This window comes from Schistocerca gregaria, chromosome 9, assembly GCF_023897955.1.
Source record: "Schistocerca gregaria isolate iqSchGreg1 chromosome 9, iqSchGreg1.2, whole genome shotgun sequence".
NCBI lineage: Eukaryota > Metazoa > Arthropoda > Insecta > Orthoptera > Acrididae > Schistocerca > Schistocerca gregaria.
Window position 1 is genome coordinate 183,326,330 of NC_064928.1, and position 15,087 is coordinate 183,341,416.

The following is a 15,087-nucleotide window of genomic DNA, read 5'->3' on the forward strand; positions in this document are numbered from 1 at the left end:
TGGCAAAAATCCATGTTTAAAACTGTAGGTAAGCATTAAACGTCATTTGAATTTGTGCCAAACGCATTCTCAGAAAATTATTTCGAGCAGTTAGTTCATGAGCCCACTTGAATAACAAATGGTTGTGAAAATGTGCTTGACCTCTTAGCAACAAATATTCCTAAGCCCATAACAAGTATCAAAACAGATGCAGGGGTTAGTGAACATAGGTTTGTCATACTCAGGTGGAATATTGTAACCCCCAAATTTTCCAAAAATAAACGAAAAATATACTGATTCAAAAAATCAGATACAAATTTGCTTGGCGCCTTCCTGAAAGATGTGCTGTGTTCTAAATGGTGTTGTGAATGCATAAATTTAGCAGCATCCTACATAAATATTTAAATATGTCTACAGTTCTAAATTGTCATTCAATTACTGCATTACCTGACTAGAATATGACATGAGCATGAATGTGAACTAAATTGAAACACACAACCATTTTCATATGTTGTCTGTAAAGAAGTGTAGCTCTTTAAAATCATTCAGTTAGGTTCGTTGCCTACTTTCATACAAACGTGTTTCATTCTTGACTATCACTTCATTTTTATAACAGGAAGACACACAACATCGACGAATTTTACTGAAAAGATTACCGGGCTTTAGCTGAGAAAGTTTTATGCTCTGACACCAGCAAAGAATGATAGAAGTTAAAATAGTTTCTCATAGCATAGATTTTGATATAGGGTCAAGTAACCTTTACGTGGATTCTTTTTACAGTGACAAATATAGATGTCTGTATTATTTAGCAATTTAAACTTGCCGTGTAAAGCTTTCAAGAAATGGCGGCAGATAAATGAACATCGGTGTATCACAGAATTAGTCTGTTCTGATTATGTGAAAATAACTGACTGAATTCGATTATAAGAAACATTAATCAGCATTACATAATTGTTCTCATCATTTTCAATCTGAAATAAAACTATAACTCTTGCCAATAAACTCATATAAATATATTACCGTTAATGGTGGTGTTGCAGCTCGTCCACAGCAAAACAAAGATGGAATGCAGAGGATCAAGATAATTAATATTCTTACAGAAAATATAAACTTGGATAACATTATACTCTTATTTTTCTCCGATAATTTACAATAGGTAGTTTACATAATAGTAATAATGCCAGACCTTATCATAGGCAGCAGATTAAAGTGTGTCTTGCTAGCATCGTGGCTACTTGAACAAGAAGAACAATGCAAATAAAAATCAGTGATAATAATAATTGTTCTTATAATTAAAAGCTATCATTGTTTTCAGTCTGTTTTCTGTGGCTTGTTAAGTCACTGTTACACTGTCTCTGCACTAGCAAAACCAAACTGTTTCTCTGATAACACACTTGTCTCTCATGATATCACATATTTCAAAAAATAATAAAAAATGTTTTTATGAACTATAAAATAGAGGCATGGATGCTATATTGCCCTCAGGGCTGTTAAAAACAATATTTAGTGACAAAATTGTTTTTAACAGTCCACAACAGCCACAATATGCACTGGTTTTATTCTTAATTATTCACTCTTCAGGTGTCTGATAGTCTCAGTATACTTAGAGTTATAATAGTTTTGATGTTGTTATTAATATACGTGGGTGAGTCAAATAAAAATCTTAAATTTGTAATAACAAATTGAAATTTCACGTCGTTATCCGGTAAGTTGGTAAGCGTGCTACAAACAGTGTGCAGAATGGCCTGTAGATGGCAGCATAGTGCAGATGCACACAAACTGTCGCAGTATCAGTATAAAGATATCCGCCCCACTTGCGACTTGCACCAGGGAAGAAGAGCGTCCTGTTATTCCTGTTATTCGGTTTTTGCGTAGTGAAGGTGTGAAACCTATGGAAAGTGATCAATGAATGAAGGGTCAGTACGGTGATGCATGTTTGTTACAGCACCAAGTCTATGAATGGAGTAGGAAGTTCGCAAATGGTGTGACTTCAGTGGAAGATGCTTCTCATCCAGGTCAGGCACAGGGAGTTGTGACTCCACAGAACATTGCAGCAGTTGAAGCCACAGTGAAGGAAATCCACCGAGTGACACGGGATGACATTGCAGTATGTTTACAGATTAATCATGGGTCAGCACAGCACATTGTGCATGATGTGCTCCAGTTTCACAAAGTGTTTGCAAGATGGGTGCCAGAGCAGCTGACTCCTGAAATGAGAGAACGACGTGTTGATGCTTGTGAAGCACTTCTTTGCCGCTTTGAACGAGAAGGCGATGGCTTCCTTGCAAGAATCGTTACTGGGGACGAAACCGGGGTTCACTTCCACCAACCGGAAAGGAAGAGAGCGATCAAGGAATGGCGCCATTTCTCATCACCAAAACCAAAGAAGTTTCAAACAGAACCATCAGCAGGGAAGGTTATGCTGACTCTTTTGGGACAAAAAAGGCATAATTTTGAAGCATTACATGCCTAGAGGGACCACTGTCACCAGTGCATCATACACAGATCTCCTAAAAAATCATCCGCGGCCTGGAATCAAATCAGAGCGACGTGGATTGCTGTCAGCAGATGTCCTTTTGTAACATGACAATGCAAGGCCCCACACTGCCCTTACAACAGTTTCAACAAACACAGACCTGCATTTTGGGTGTCTTCCTCATCCGCCTTACTCACCAGACTTTGCCCCAAGTGATTTCCATATGTTTGGACCACTCAAAGACACGATGGGAGGAAAGAAGTTCCGTTCTGATGAATAGGTACACCATGCAGTGCATAAGTGGTTGCACAGACTACCAAATAATTTTTTTAAAGTAATTTATGCACTTTGTAAGCACTGGAGGACTTGCATTGAGTGTGGGGGAGATTATTTTGAAAAGTGCTACAGCTTTGTACCACTTCTGCACAATAAATAATATTTTAAAAATTATTTAAGGTTTTCATTTGACTCACCCTCTTAACATCCGAGGTGGATCTATATATATAACAATAAGTATTTTTGTAATATTCAGGTTTACTTCGGTACTTAAAGATGCCTCGAAAATAACGGCGGAGACCATTACTTCCCCACCCCAATTCGGGCTTGCTGGATATGGAAAACTGGGAATAAAGCTATCCAAGGGGATCCACGACACCCATAACTGCTTACTTTCTGTGTTTGGTATAGAATTTTGTGGTATTAACAAACATTTGTTGACAATAAGTTCATATCATAATTATATGGGTATTTATTATGAAAATTTCTGTGACTAGTTCATAGGAACTCATTTCTACAACAATATTTTAAAAGTTTTTGATTGACATAAGTCATTAAAACCATCGGTCATTGTGCCGGTGATGAGAAGGTCTTCCACCATGTCGAGTCTCGAGAACGTCAGCAAGTGGGGCTGCATTGAAGTCTGGATCTGCTGCTGGACCACATGCTACACTGGAACACACCAGAATTTTCTGCTCGTTCACGAAGGGTTCATGAAAGTCGAAAATTAGTGTTAGTATACATGTTATATATCGGTGGTGCTCTGCAAAAGAACGGTTAGATTTGGGTTCGCTTTCACACGCACAGATTCACTTGATATACAACTCATTGTATGGCCCAGAATCATAACACAGTCCTCTCATTTCAATGGAGTGATCCACTATTTATTTATAATATTTTGTAAACGACACAGCACCAGTTAGTTTTTGTGGTGTCCGTCATGATACTTTGTTTTCACCAGCACTGTTTATAAACATTGCTGCGTGATGCAATGGAGCCAGTGCCATAGCGCACATTGTTGTGCACCACAGCATGTATAGTCTGATTCAAAATATCGTACTCACATAGCATAGATGTGACTGCACTACTAAAGGTCTGCCATGTTATACTGTTTTAAGTTATTAACTGAAATCAATGTCTCTTATCATTGCAACTAATATCATTTCACTCTACGGGTGTCCGTAAAATCATTTTGAAAGTTATGATATTGTTTATTTTTTAAAAATCCACAGTTTATCACATGTCTATTTCACTTTCTTTACACAGTTTTTAGTTACACATATTCCACTGTCCAATTCACTGTCGGTGGTTTTACATTCCACACAACAGCTACATCAGTTTCATTTTGTTATAACATAATTAACGGCCTTGTTAGTTGATTAAATTTTGTGGCTTATGCCAAAACATATTGACAAGGATCATGTAAACATTGACATTAATTCAATTAATCCTCTACATTAATCATCATTGGATCAGATCAGACCTGTGTTGATCATAGTACACAGTCCCTTCTATATAAACTCCTATTACATTCATCATTATTCATACGGGTAACATTACTTTTTGAAAGAATAGGACAAATGTCCATGTTCGGCATGTCAGTCATAAGTGAGTTCGGAATACTTTAGTAAGAAATTCTCTTAAGTCAACCTGTACCCAAATAGTACACAAAATCTTACTCAAGCTGAGCCAGAGTCAATAATTTAGAAAATATACAGACTCACGTCCAACTTATGGTCAACATATGTATGTGCTCAAAAGATATCTATCCACTTAATTATTCATTTAAAGACACAGGATAATACATGAATATTTATATTACATACAAGAAGTAGAAAACAAAGTGCAATGTTTTTCCTAATCTAGCACAAATAATAAAATTCAGTATATAAAATATTGAAATGACATAGAAATTCATTAATCTTAGAATGTGAGTCACATATCTCTGGCCTGATTGACTCTAGTTTCTTTATATTAGTTTTCTGCATTTTCTGGTTGTCAAGTGACCTAAAGTACAATTTTAAAATTAACAAGAGACAAATTTATGAAATGCATTAAGCACATCACTTATAACTACTATGTACAATACTTATACAAGTGTACCAACACTCGGCAGAAAAATGTTTTTACATCACTTCTGTAGTTATTACCATTTAGTGAAGGTATCTCTTTAAATCTCTGTGACAATACAGCCCATTCATTTTGTCAGTGTTAACTTCTGCTAGCAAGTAACATCCTTCATGTAGAGACCTCTATATAGGAGGTGCCACTTCTTATTCTGCTTCTTTAAAAGTGATGCCTTGGGATGTATACAAATTCATTTACAGCCTATTCTTGTTGGGTGGTTAATTTCTTGTCGAACTTCATTTTACGGAGCTCTACTTGCATAGTAATATTTCATAACACCATCTCCACCTATTCTTGGTGTGACATACCTTTGTTTTGCAACTTAGGTATAGTCTTAGTGCATTCATTCTTCTCCTGACTATTACCCATTAACTCATTTGGTGTAAATCCAGTTGATAAGTGTAGTAAATCATTGTATATTTCAACAAAATTGTTTAGATATTCAATCCATTTTGTTTGCTTATTAGACACGGAGGTCCGGTAAATCTGTTTAATTCTCTGAACATTCGTTCTACTGGGTTACTGCTAGGTGAAAATCTTGATATCAAGACATGACTTATTCCATATTCTTCCATTATATTTTTCCATCTGCTTCCAGTAAAATAGGTAGCATTATCTGTTATAACAGTGGTAGAGTATCCAATTGTTCTAAAGTAATCTGTAGTTAGCTTTCTCCCAATACTGCTAGCAGTTGCTGCATGCAAAGCCTACATTTTCAGATGTTTAGAGAATAAATCATATATAGCTAGGATGTATTTGACCCCCTCCCTTGAGCTGTCAGTAGGGGTCCTGTTATGTCCATTGCAATTACCTCTCTAGGTCTCTGTGTTATTATTGGGTGTAATTCTGTATCCCTGCACCTATTGTTTGGCTTTGCCTTTTGGCATATGTCACATTTCCCAGTACTTCTTGGCCTGTCTTTTTCTGGTTTGGGAAGTAACACTATTGTTTAGTTTTAAGTGTAGTTTTGACAGTTACAAAATGTCCCTAAGCCCAATGGGTGAACCAGATTAAATCTTCAAGTTGATCCGTAGGGATGCACACACACACCATCCACTGTTAAGCTCCTTCATTTTATAGAATAAAATTTTATCATGTAACTATGTAACTGTAACTTTAATGTAAGACACTATCTTGTTGTTGTTTGAGGATGTCCCTAATGTTTTTCCACATAGGATCATTTCCCTGTGACTTTTACAAGTTTTTCCCCATTTCCGTGTATCTTTCTCGATACGTCAAGTCTTTTATGAACAAAACTTTAAATTCCATAGAATTTTCAACTATTGCTGTGAATTCTGACATTCCTTGTGGCAATCTCAAAGAGTATCCGCAACAACTTGGTCTGGCCAATTGACATGTCTTATCTCAAAGTTATAGTCCTGTACTGCCAGAGTCCCTCTAGCTAAACGTCAGTGTAGCAATTTACAAGAAAGCATTAATGCCTGATGGTCGCATTGAACATTCACATACTTCCCATAGACATAATAATGGAATTTTTTTAAATGCAAAGACAACAGCCAATGCTTCCAGTTCTGTCACAGTGTATGCCCATTCACATTTCACCATTATACAACTGGCAAATCTTATCATTCTTATGTCCAGTCCATTTTCTTGTTGTTCAGTTTGGAACCGATGTGCACCTAAACCATAGCTCGAATTATCAGTAGCAATAAAGAAGTCTTTTGACATATCTGGCTGGTGCAAGATTGCTGCATGCTTCTTTAATCCTATCAAAATCTCCTCTGCATTGAATGGTCCAACACCATCGTGCATTCTTTTTCAATAATCCTAGTAATGCGTCACTGTTTAATTGTTGAGTGGGTAGAAAATGCCAGAAGGACGACGCCAAACCAATGAAACTCTTTAATTGTCGCTTAGTTTTGGGATTAAGGATGTTAGCAATTGCTGCTATCTTAGTGGGATCTGGTTTGATACTCTCAGGTGAAATAATATGTCCTAGAAATTTAATCTACTTTTCGGCAAATTTTGATTTCTCTATATTTACCACGATTCTCCTTTAGGCAAATTTACTTAGAACATCTTGACATCTTGCAATAGATTAATGTGCTCGTCCCATCTCTCTGTTGCTAGTAAGAGGTCATCAACATATGCTGTGGCTCGATCGAGCAACCGTGGCCCCAGCACATTGTTAAGTGCCGCAATAAATACTCTGGCGTGGTTAGCACACTGGACTCGCATTCGGGAGGACGACGGTTCAATCCCATCTCCAGCCATCCTGATTTAGGTTTTCCGTGATTGCCCTAAATCGTTTCAGGCAAATGCTGGGATGGTTCCCTTGAAAGGGCGCAGCCGATTTCCTTTCCCAGCCTTCCCTAACCCGAGCTTGTGCTCTGTCTCTAATGACCTCGTTGTCGACAGTACGTTATTTGCCAGAATGATGATCTCAGATCTAAAGAACTTAAGTATCCTTTGCCATAAAACTTCTGGATCTGCTCGTCTAAATTTTTGGTTTTCATTTGCACAGGCATGATAATTTTGTTAATGTCCCGTGCGTCAAGAACCAGTCTAACTCTTTTATCTGCTTTGTTTATTGTTAGCGAAGGACTACAAAAAGGGGAGTTCGATGTCTCAATTATACCCCAGCCCACCATCTTCCTTATCTTTTTCATGACTTCTTCCTTTCTGGTCCAGGGGACCAAGTAAGATGCTCAACAATAGCTCTTATGTGGATATACCTGTATATCATAGACATATCCTTTCACGATACCAGGCTTATCTGTAAATACTGAAGGTATTTAGATAATAACTCTGTCAATTGTTTAGCTTGAAATTCCTCAATGTTTGTTGCTTCATTTATCTTCTCCTTGATAGTGTCACTGATAGTCTTGGAATTGAGTGCATCATTAATTTGATGGATTATGACAGAATTTCATTTGTTCATTCTCCAGCATGAGCTGTTTCAGAACACTGATGGAAAAAATCAAATTTCTTATTGGTAACGGGCTGCATGAAATTCATGGTTGAGGTCAATTGTCGTCTGTTGTTGATGGTATTTAAAGTTGAAGGTCGCATGGGCATGTCTATTATTGCCTCCTTCTTCCGCATAAAATCTGGTCCCAGTAAGACCAAAAGACCGAAAGATTCTCTTCTAAAAGGAATGTGCATGCTATGGCTCCAATTTCCATTTGAATCTCAGCTTGAGTCTGGAACTTGATTGTTTGGGCCTTCTGTCCTAGTGCACCAACACCTTTGCAGTTTGAAATAGGCAAAACTGGTAATTTTCTAATCTGCGAGGCCCTTTTATAGAACTGCGTATTCATAACTGACACACTCGCTCTGGTATCAAGAAGTATAGTGGTGGTCACATTGCTTATAATTGCAGTTATTCGTGCTTGAATTATTTATTTCTTCTCTTTGTCCAAAATGGTGGGCTCTTCTACCTACTGCCTTCGTTTCCAACGTTGGTCACCTGTCGAAGGCATACAGGGACTGATTTTAGTTTGATGGTTTCTTATTATTTGGTTCCTGCTCAGAAGGCATCGCCACTATCCTCGCATTTCGTTGGTAGTTAGTGGGAGATGGTCTTACTCATTTATTCCACTGTTGTGAATAAGGATTATCCTGCATGGGTATAGCATGCATAAAATTTATTGGCTGTGAATGCAAACCGTATGTTGGTTGTGGATTCCAACCACTAGGACCTGGCTGTTGCCAGTATCCTTGCCCTGACCGCATGTTTTTTGGGTTGTCCACATAAGAACTATTTTGCCCATTTCCAGTTCTCCTTTTACAATTAAAATGGTTATTTACATTTTCGTTATCGCCCTGTTGATGATTATTATTCAGTACAGGTTGGTCTTGATTGCTGTTGTTACTGTTGTTTTCTACCTTTGATCCATAATTAATTTTATTATTGTTATAATAACCTCCATTATTGAACTGTTTACTTTTATTTTTCCTAGGACTGTTATCGCCCTTGATTGAAGGGTTCCCATTCCATGATGGTTTACCATTATTATTATTATTATTATTATTATTATTCCTACCATTGGCAATTCCTTCAGTAGATTTTCTTACATCCTCCTGTACTAAATCTTATGAGTCAGTTATGATAGGAAACTCCTTTATATCAGTATCAGGGGTGTTAAATAATTGTTGTCGAATAGTGATTGGTATTCTTACTTTCAGAACTCTCAACAAATCTCTAGATATTACAGGTTCATCCCAGTGACTGGCCATATTTGTATATTTTTCGAAGTATTTCCTTGGTGTACCCATCTTTGGGTTATACATTTCGGCACTGTACACTTTTTTGCGTAATCTTTCTTGTATAGACTCAGACTGAAATTGCTCTAAAAATTCCTTTTCAAATTCACCAGAACTCAGAAATTTTATCAGTGGAATAAAGGTAAGGTGCTGCTTAACTTTCATGAAAATTTGGGGCTCTACATACTTCTAATTTTTTTTCTGTCCATTTCTACATGATATTCTGAAGTTTTCCAGTGTAGTCACAGAGGAGAAGTGGCCACAAAACAAAACTCTGCATTCACAACAATGAAATCATTTCTAGCACTGTTTTGAAACAGTTCTCAATGGACACTGTCACTTTGCAACATGTGTATGAAAAATAAAGAATTGGTCACTTTAATTCTGGTGCTTCATTTTCTCTTAAATTATCTGTACCCTTATCGACACACAATGACTCATTCATTCAGGCACTTTTTAAAATTCAATCCCGCAGATGGGACAGTTTTTTTTCAGAGTTTCTTTATAAGTCTGACATTAAGGTTTATATTTGGGAAATTCAAGGAAGGCATACTAGCAGTGTAGGAACAGATACTTACTGTAAAGATGACACATTGAGTTGCAGGTAGGCACAGGTAAAAGGCACTTACACACAAGCTTTTGGCCACAGCCTTCATCAGAAAAAGAGAAATACACACCATTCATTCACACAAGCAAACACACCGCATGCACGCGACTGCCATCTCCGGCAACTCGAACCAGAGTTGCCAATGACACATTGAGTTGCAGGTAGGCACAGTTAAAAGGCACTTACACACAAGCTTTTGGCCACAGCCTTCATCAGAAAAAGAGAAATACACACCATTCATTCACACAAGCAAACACACCGCATGCACGCGACTGCCATCTCCGGCAACTCGAACCAGAGTTGCCAATCATTTGTGGGTGACGAAAAGCTACTCTAGATGTGATGCACAAAATGCCAGACAGACTCATGGTCTGGAATGAAATCCATTCTGTCCAACATTTTTCCTACCAGTTTCGGAATAGCTTTTCATTACCCTCTCAATCTCTGCATTGTCCTTGTGAGACACTATGCTCCTTCTGCACCCATCTGCCCACTGTATGGCTCCTATCCCTGTGACTGACCCTTCTGTAAGACTTCCGCTGCGCACCCTCCTACTGTCACCTATACCAGTCCTATCAGTTGTTACATAAAAACTGTCTGGCCTTTTACATTGGCATAACTACTACCAAGTAGCATCCCATTGCAGAGCATGCTCTCAACTTGACAGACATGACCTCAGTGCCTGTTTCATCATGTGTGCCATCTGGATTCTTTCTCCAGACACCAGTTTCTCAGAACTCCGCAGGTGGGAACTGGCACTACAACGTCTCCTTGGTTCTTGCCACTCACCTGCACTTAATTTGCGTTAATTACTTCTGTGTCAGCATTTCTTCACAGTGACTATTCCTTTCTTCACTCCCTTTTAGTATTCTGTATCTTTCTTTTTCTGACCTGTCTATTTTTACCTGACACCCCCACCTACCCACCCTTCCCGCCCACTATCTCTACCACATACAATCAATTTAGCTTTCCGCTATTATTAAATTATGCATGATGTTTTGTCAGTAACCTCTGTCTTGCATATACTCTCTCTTCCACTTTTAAGCTCTCAGGTTTTCAAATCTCAACTGATGCAGTCCCCAACAATCAGTCTTTCCTGCTCATCCCGCCTGGTAATTCTCCACTGACCCGGGGTTTTGGGTGACTTTTCCAAACTCTACTCCTTTTCCTAAAATTCACCCCTCTTCCTTCTCCTTCAACCTTTCTCCCAGAAGGAACCACAGTCCCCAGAAGTTTGCAGACTTAAATACATGTGTGTGTGTTCTCCTACTGCTGCTCGGTGAGCAGTTCTTTTATCGATCCAGTTACATTATATTTTCAAAAACTGATTATTTTCATTGACATTATTTCTAAACATTTGTTTGTTGGCTGAACTTGTAAAATGAAATGTCCTCACACAAATTTGTATTGGTTCTACACTCTTCATCATATAGTTTATTGTGTGACCGCATCTTATGTAGAGGAGCATGTTCAGATCTAACTGAAGAGTTGATAACTGTAGAGGAGATGTGTATTTTTAACAGAGTCACATGGGAATTATTTGGTTAAAACTGTCACGAGAATCTTATTTTCAGGTTTTGTCGCAGTAATTGTTTAGCTTTGCAATTTCTGTTTTAATATAGAGTGTATCCACCTGAATTTTGAATTCCACATATGTAATTTAGTATCTGGAACACAATATCTACAACGTACCACAAAGCAGACAACAGCTGTTTATCATCACTCAACCATTTTTAATAATTTCCATTTTAGCAAAGGCACTGCTTACTAGGACATACTACAGTTCACACTTGTATTCACAGGGATGTACTATAAGTGCTGCACAAATACCATTGTTGTATTCTCTGTGGCATTTGCTATGGGGTGTGTGCACACTAGACAGCCAGCTTTTTTGAGGGATCATGGTGTTCACTGTGTTGCCGGTGTGTATGACTTCATGAGTGAATTCTTTGTGCTCAATGTTGCGAGAGAGCAATCAGATGTCAGCATTTATTTATGGGTGTCATAGGCAATAATAAGTAACAGGTGTGATGGATGATGGAAGATTTATAATTTTTGTTTAAAATTGTGAAGAATTGTTAGTTCTTCACATAAAGAATACTGCAACCATTGACAAAGACAGAATATTTGGGGAAAGGAGCAATAAATTCCTGGAGAAGAGAAAAGGTTGGGGCTGGAAGGGCACGAGATCATTTCTTTGTCTACTTATTTGCAAGCTGAAGCTATACATCATTTATATGAACTGTCGCCTACAACATATGCACAAGATGATTGTTACACATTTAAATTAATACACTGTTGAATTTCAGTGAGTCTACTAATATTTTTAAACCCTCATGTTAACAATACTTCAGGAAATAGGTACATAACATGAATACGTCATCTTCCTTCAGACCAGGAAATAGAGCATGGAATCCTGCAAAATATATATATATATATATATATATATATATATATATATATATATATATATATACGCAGCATGGAGGTGACAATAGCTTCACCACCATCACGGACTTCTCCCGGTCACTCATTTCTGCATTTACATGCAGTACTGTTGCAAAAGAGTTGTTCCTTTCTCTCGTGCAAGGCACACCTGCACTAGTTTCTGACAAGACCAAAGTTGTCACTGCTGCTGAGTTCTTTTTAGAATGTAACATGACTTCCTGTAATTAAGTTTCTGGTGTCTTTTTCTCACCAAAGGTATACATCTGTGAAATGGATATGGATGCTTCAGTGTGCTCGAAGAGGAACATTCACAATCGTTCAGAGAAAGACATCAGTGAGATCATCGAAAACTGGGAGCCTACTCCAAAACACTACCTTCGCCTTGATGTTCGCTCATTGCTACAATCGGTCGCTATCACGGAGGTAAGGTGAAACATTTTTTAAGTGCCTCGCTATTGCATTTTTTGTTGAGATTGCTTTGTGTTTCTAGCAATGACTGTAGAAATGACAACCATTCCCACAGTAGATGTTTCCTTATCAATTCCTGTTAATCTGTGTGAATAGTGCTCTATAGTTAATGTTTAATACGTATGTCAAGAAAACTAAAGTATTCACAGATAACATTGAAACACTGGTGTGTAGTTTTGTCTTCCTCACTTAAATGATCAGTGCCTTCGCCTTCAAAGAGGTGCAGACATCTGAATGCTGATGTTTTAAAGGTCAGCACTGGCAGAATCCAGTTCCTTGTTTCCAGTTATTTAGAACTACATTCTCGTTAGGGTAATGTTACCCATTTACACAACAAAGAACCACATGTGAACATTCTGGTAGATACAGCATTGCAGATTTTATCTGTGATTTAGTACGGAAGAATATGGCTATTAAATTACCCCTTCATTGAAAAAGATGAAGTTACTCTTTTGTGTGGTCTGCATCTTTAACAGTTCCATACTGAAAATATTCAAATTCACAAAATCAAGGAAGTCCTCAAGGACAATACTGTCCATCTTGAAAGGCCACAAACAACATTTTACTTGGGGCTTGTTTTTAGCTTGCTATGTCCCGTAAAATCACTGATTATTGTTTTGATTCCATGCCCACAACTTGTCATTGATTTTCCTGTGATTCAGTGAACTGTTGTATTCAGTCATCTATGCATTTAGTGGGTCCTTCTAGGTTCCATGTATCACTGTTCTTGTGCATCTGTGAATACTGAAAGTTACTCACCTAACATGAAGTTACTGTTGATTAATGTGAATAATTGAGATGGTGTAAAACAATGCTGTATTAACATCTCACACTGCAAGCAAAGTTTTTCTTACTCCTGGAATGAACACAATAAAGTAAAACACATCCATTTTGGAACAACTGTGGAGAGAGATAAGTAATCATCTCTTCTCTATACCTCTATACTGGATGTTCAAATTAACAGAAGCAATTTAAAAATCTCAAAAACTCCCATCTGCCATTGGATATTCAAGGACCTTTGAGTAGCATGCCTATTCCTTCACCATCTGTGGTAAAATGAAGAAAACGCTTCTGACAAAACATATGTAGATTTTGCCATAGAATCGTAATCTGCAGTAAAAAGTGGGGGTACCCATTGAAGATTTCAAAGTTGCCTCCCATACACGAGGTGGGATGGAGAGTTGAGTGTGATATCATTGGTTGTCCCCCTCAGAGGCAAACAAATTGGAATTACATTGGAATTATAATTTTTTTGATCAGATGTGTAGCTTTCGAAATATTTCCATGTCATCAGTTAAAATGAGCACCTGGTATATGTAAACTGAAGATGATTGCTCACAACAGTGTGTTTATGTTTGCTAATCTCAGGAACTGCTGTAGGGATTTTGGTCTGGTTTTGGCTAATAGGTAGAGTGAGTCACGAGGAAGATTTTTGTACATAATTTATAAATATTTCATACAAATTTTCTGAATTATAGTGAGTTAAAGTTAGGTTGTGAAAGCATTGTCATTGCCACCTGGCAAACAGCCACTGTAACTTAGGAGAGCAGCAGTGACCCTGTAACAAGTAGTGTTATTTGCATAAAGAAAAGCAAGCAGAAACTGGCATTGTTGTAAACAGTGCATTATGGATACACGTTTTGTTTCTCTTTTTAATCTGAATCATACATAAAAGAATCTATGAAATACAACTTTTCCCATCATTGTGAAGTTTTGTTAGTGTCTGTAAACAAAGAAACAGACACAGCAGTGATGATAACATAGCGTGGCAAGTTTGGTGCGCAGTTGGCAGAGGTGACCAAGAATTGGGTGAGGTGAGTAGTCAAATTACGACAGAGCAGGCGCACTGCCAGTACTGTAGCATTCGAGCGATTGGCCTGTATGTAGAAGTTTTAAAATGATATATTAAAACTTTTCATAACTAAAAAGCCTGCTAAGTCTTAATGTGTAATACTTCATAGTAAACATAACAGTGGCATTAAAAGACCAGAATATTAATTAAACTGTAGAGTGTACCTAACAGTTAGCCCTTGCCATGGTCTTAAATAATACACAGTGTGGCCTTAATGGGTGGTTAAAACTGCTGCAGTGACTAGTGAACCAGTATGTAGGTGCTCCCATTGACATCACTTTGGACATTCAGAGCTGTCTCTTCTGTAATTGATTTGTGCCTCAGGTGGAAATGGAGGATACTGCAGCTGATGTGGAAAAGGACGACTCAAAAGCTGTAACTGAAACACAAGACAGTATAGCTGACAAGGAACCAGAGGGAGATGAAACTGAGAAGGATGGTGATGAGGTAAGGCGAGCCGGCTTCACTACATTTTAGATTAGTAGCACATGCTTTCCAAAGAAGAGATTGCGCCATGGCGCAGGAGGTGGGCTGCCACAGCAGTGGCAGCAATGAGTGTGGAGCTCTTCCCATCAGAGCTTTATGTACCTCGTACTGTTTCTATGTGAGTGTTCTGCTGCACTGAAA

At 37.9% G+C, this 15,087-nt stretch overlaps 1 protein-coding gene across 8 annotated transcripts in view; it reads left to right on the plus strand.

The window, feature by feature from the left end:
- Window positions 1-15,087, plus strand: part of LOC126291762 (YLP motif-containing protein 1-like) — a 362,461-nt gene that overhangs the window by 237,411 nt on the left and 109,963 nt on the right. For all 8 annotated transcript variants that reach the window (XR_007551862.1, XR_007551863.1, XR_007551864.1 and 5 more), the window contains 2 exons: window positions 12,396-12,563; window positions 14,785-14,907. Coding sequence is in view for 5 of the 8 variants with exons in the window: in XM_049985443.1 (XP_049841400.1) it covers window positions 12,396-12,563; window positions 14,785-14,907 (291 nt within the window). In the remaining 3 variants the exon portion in view is untranslated. The remainder of the gene's footprint in view (window positions 1-12,395; window positions 12,564-14,784; window positions 14,908-15,087) is intronic.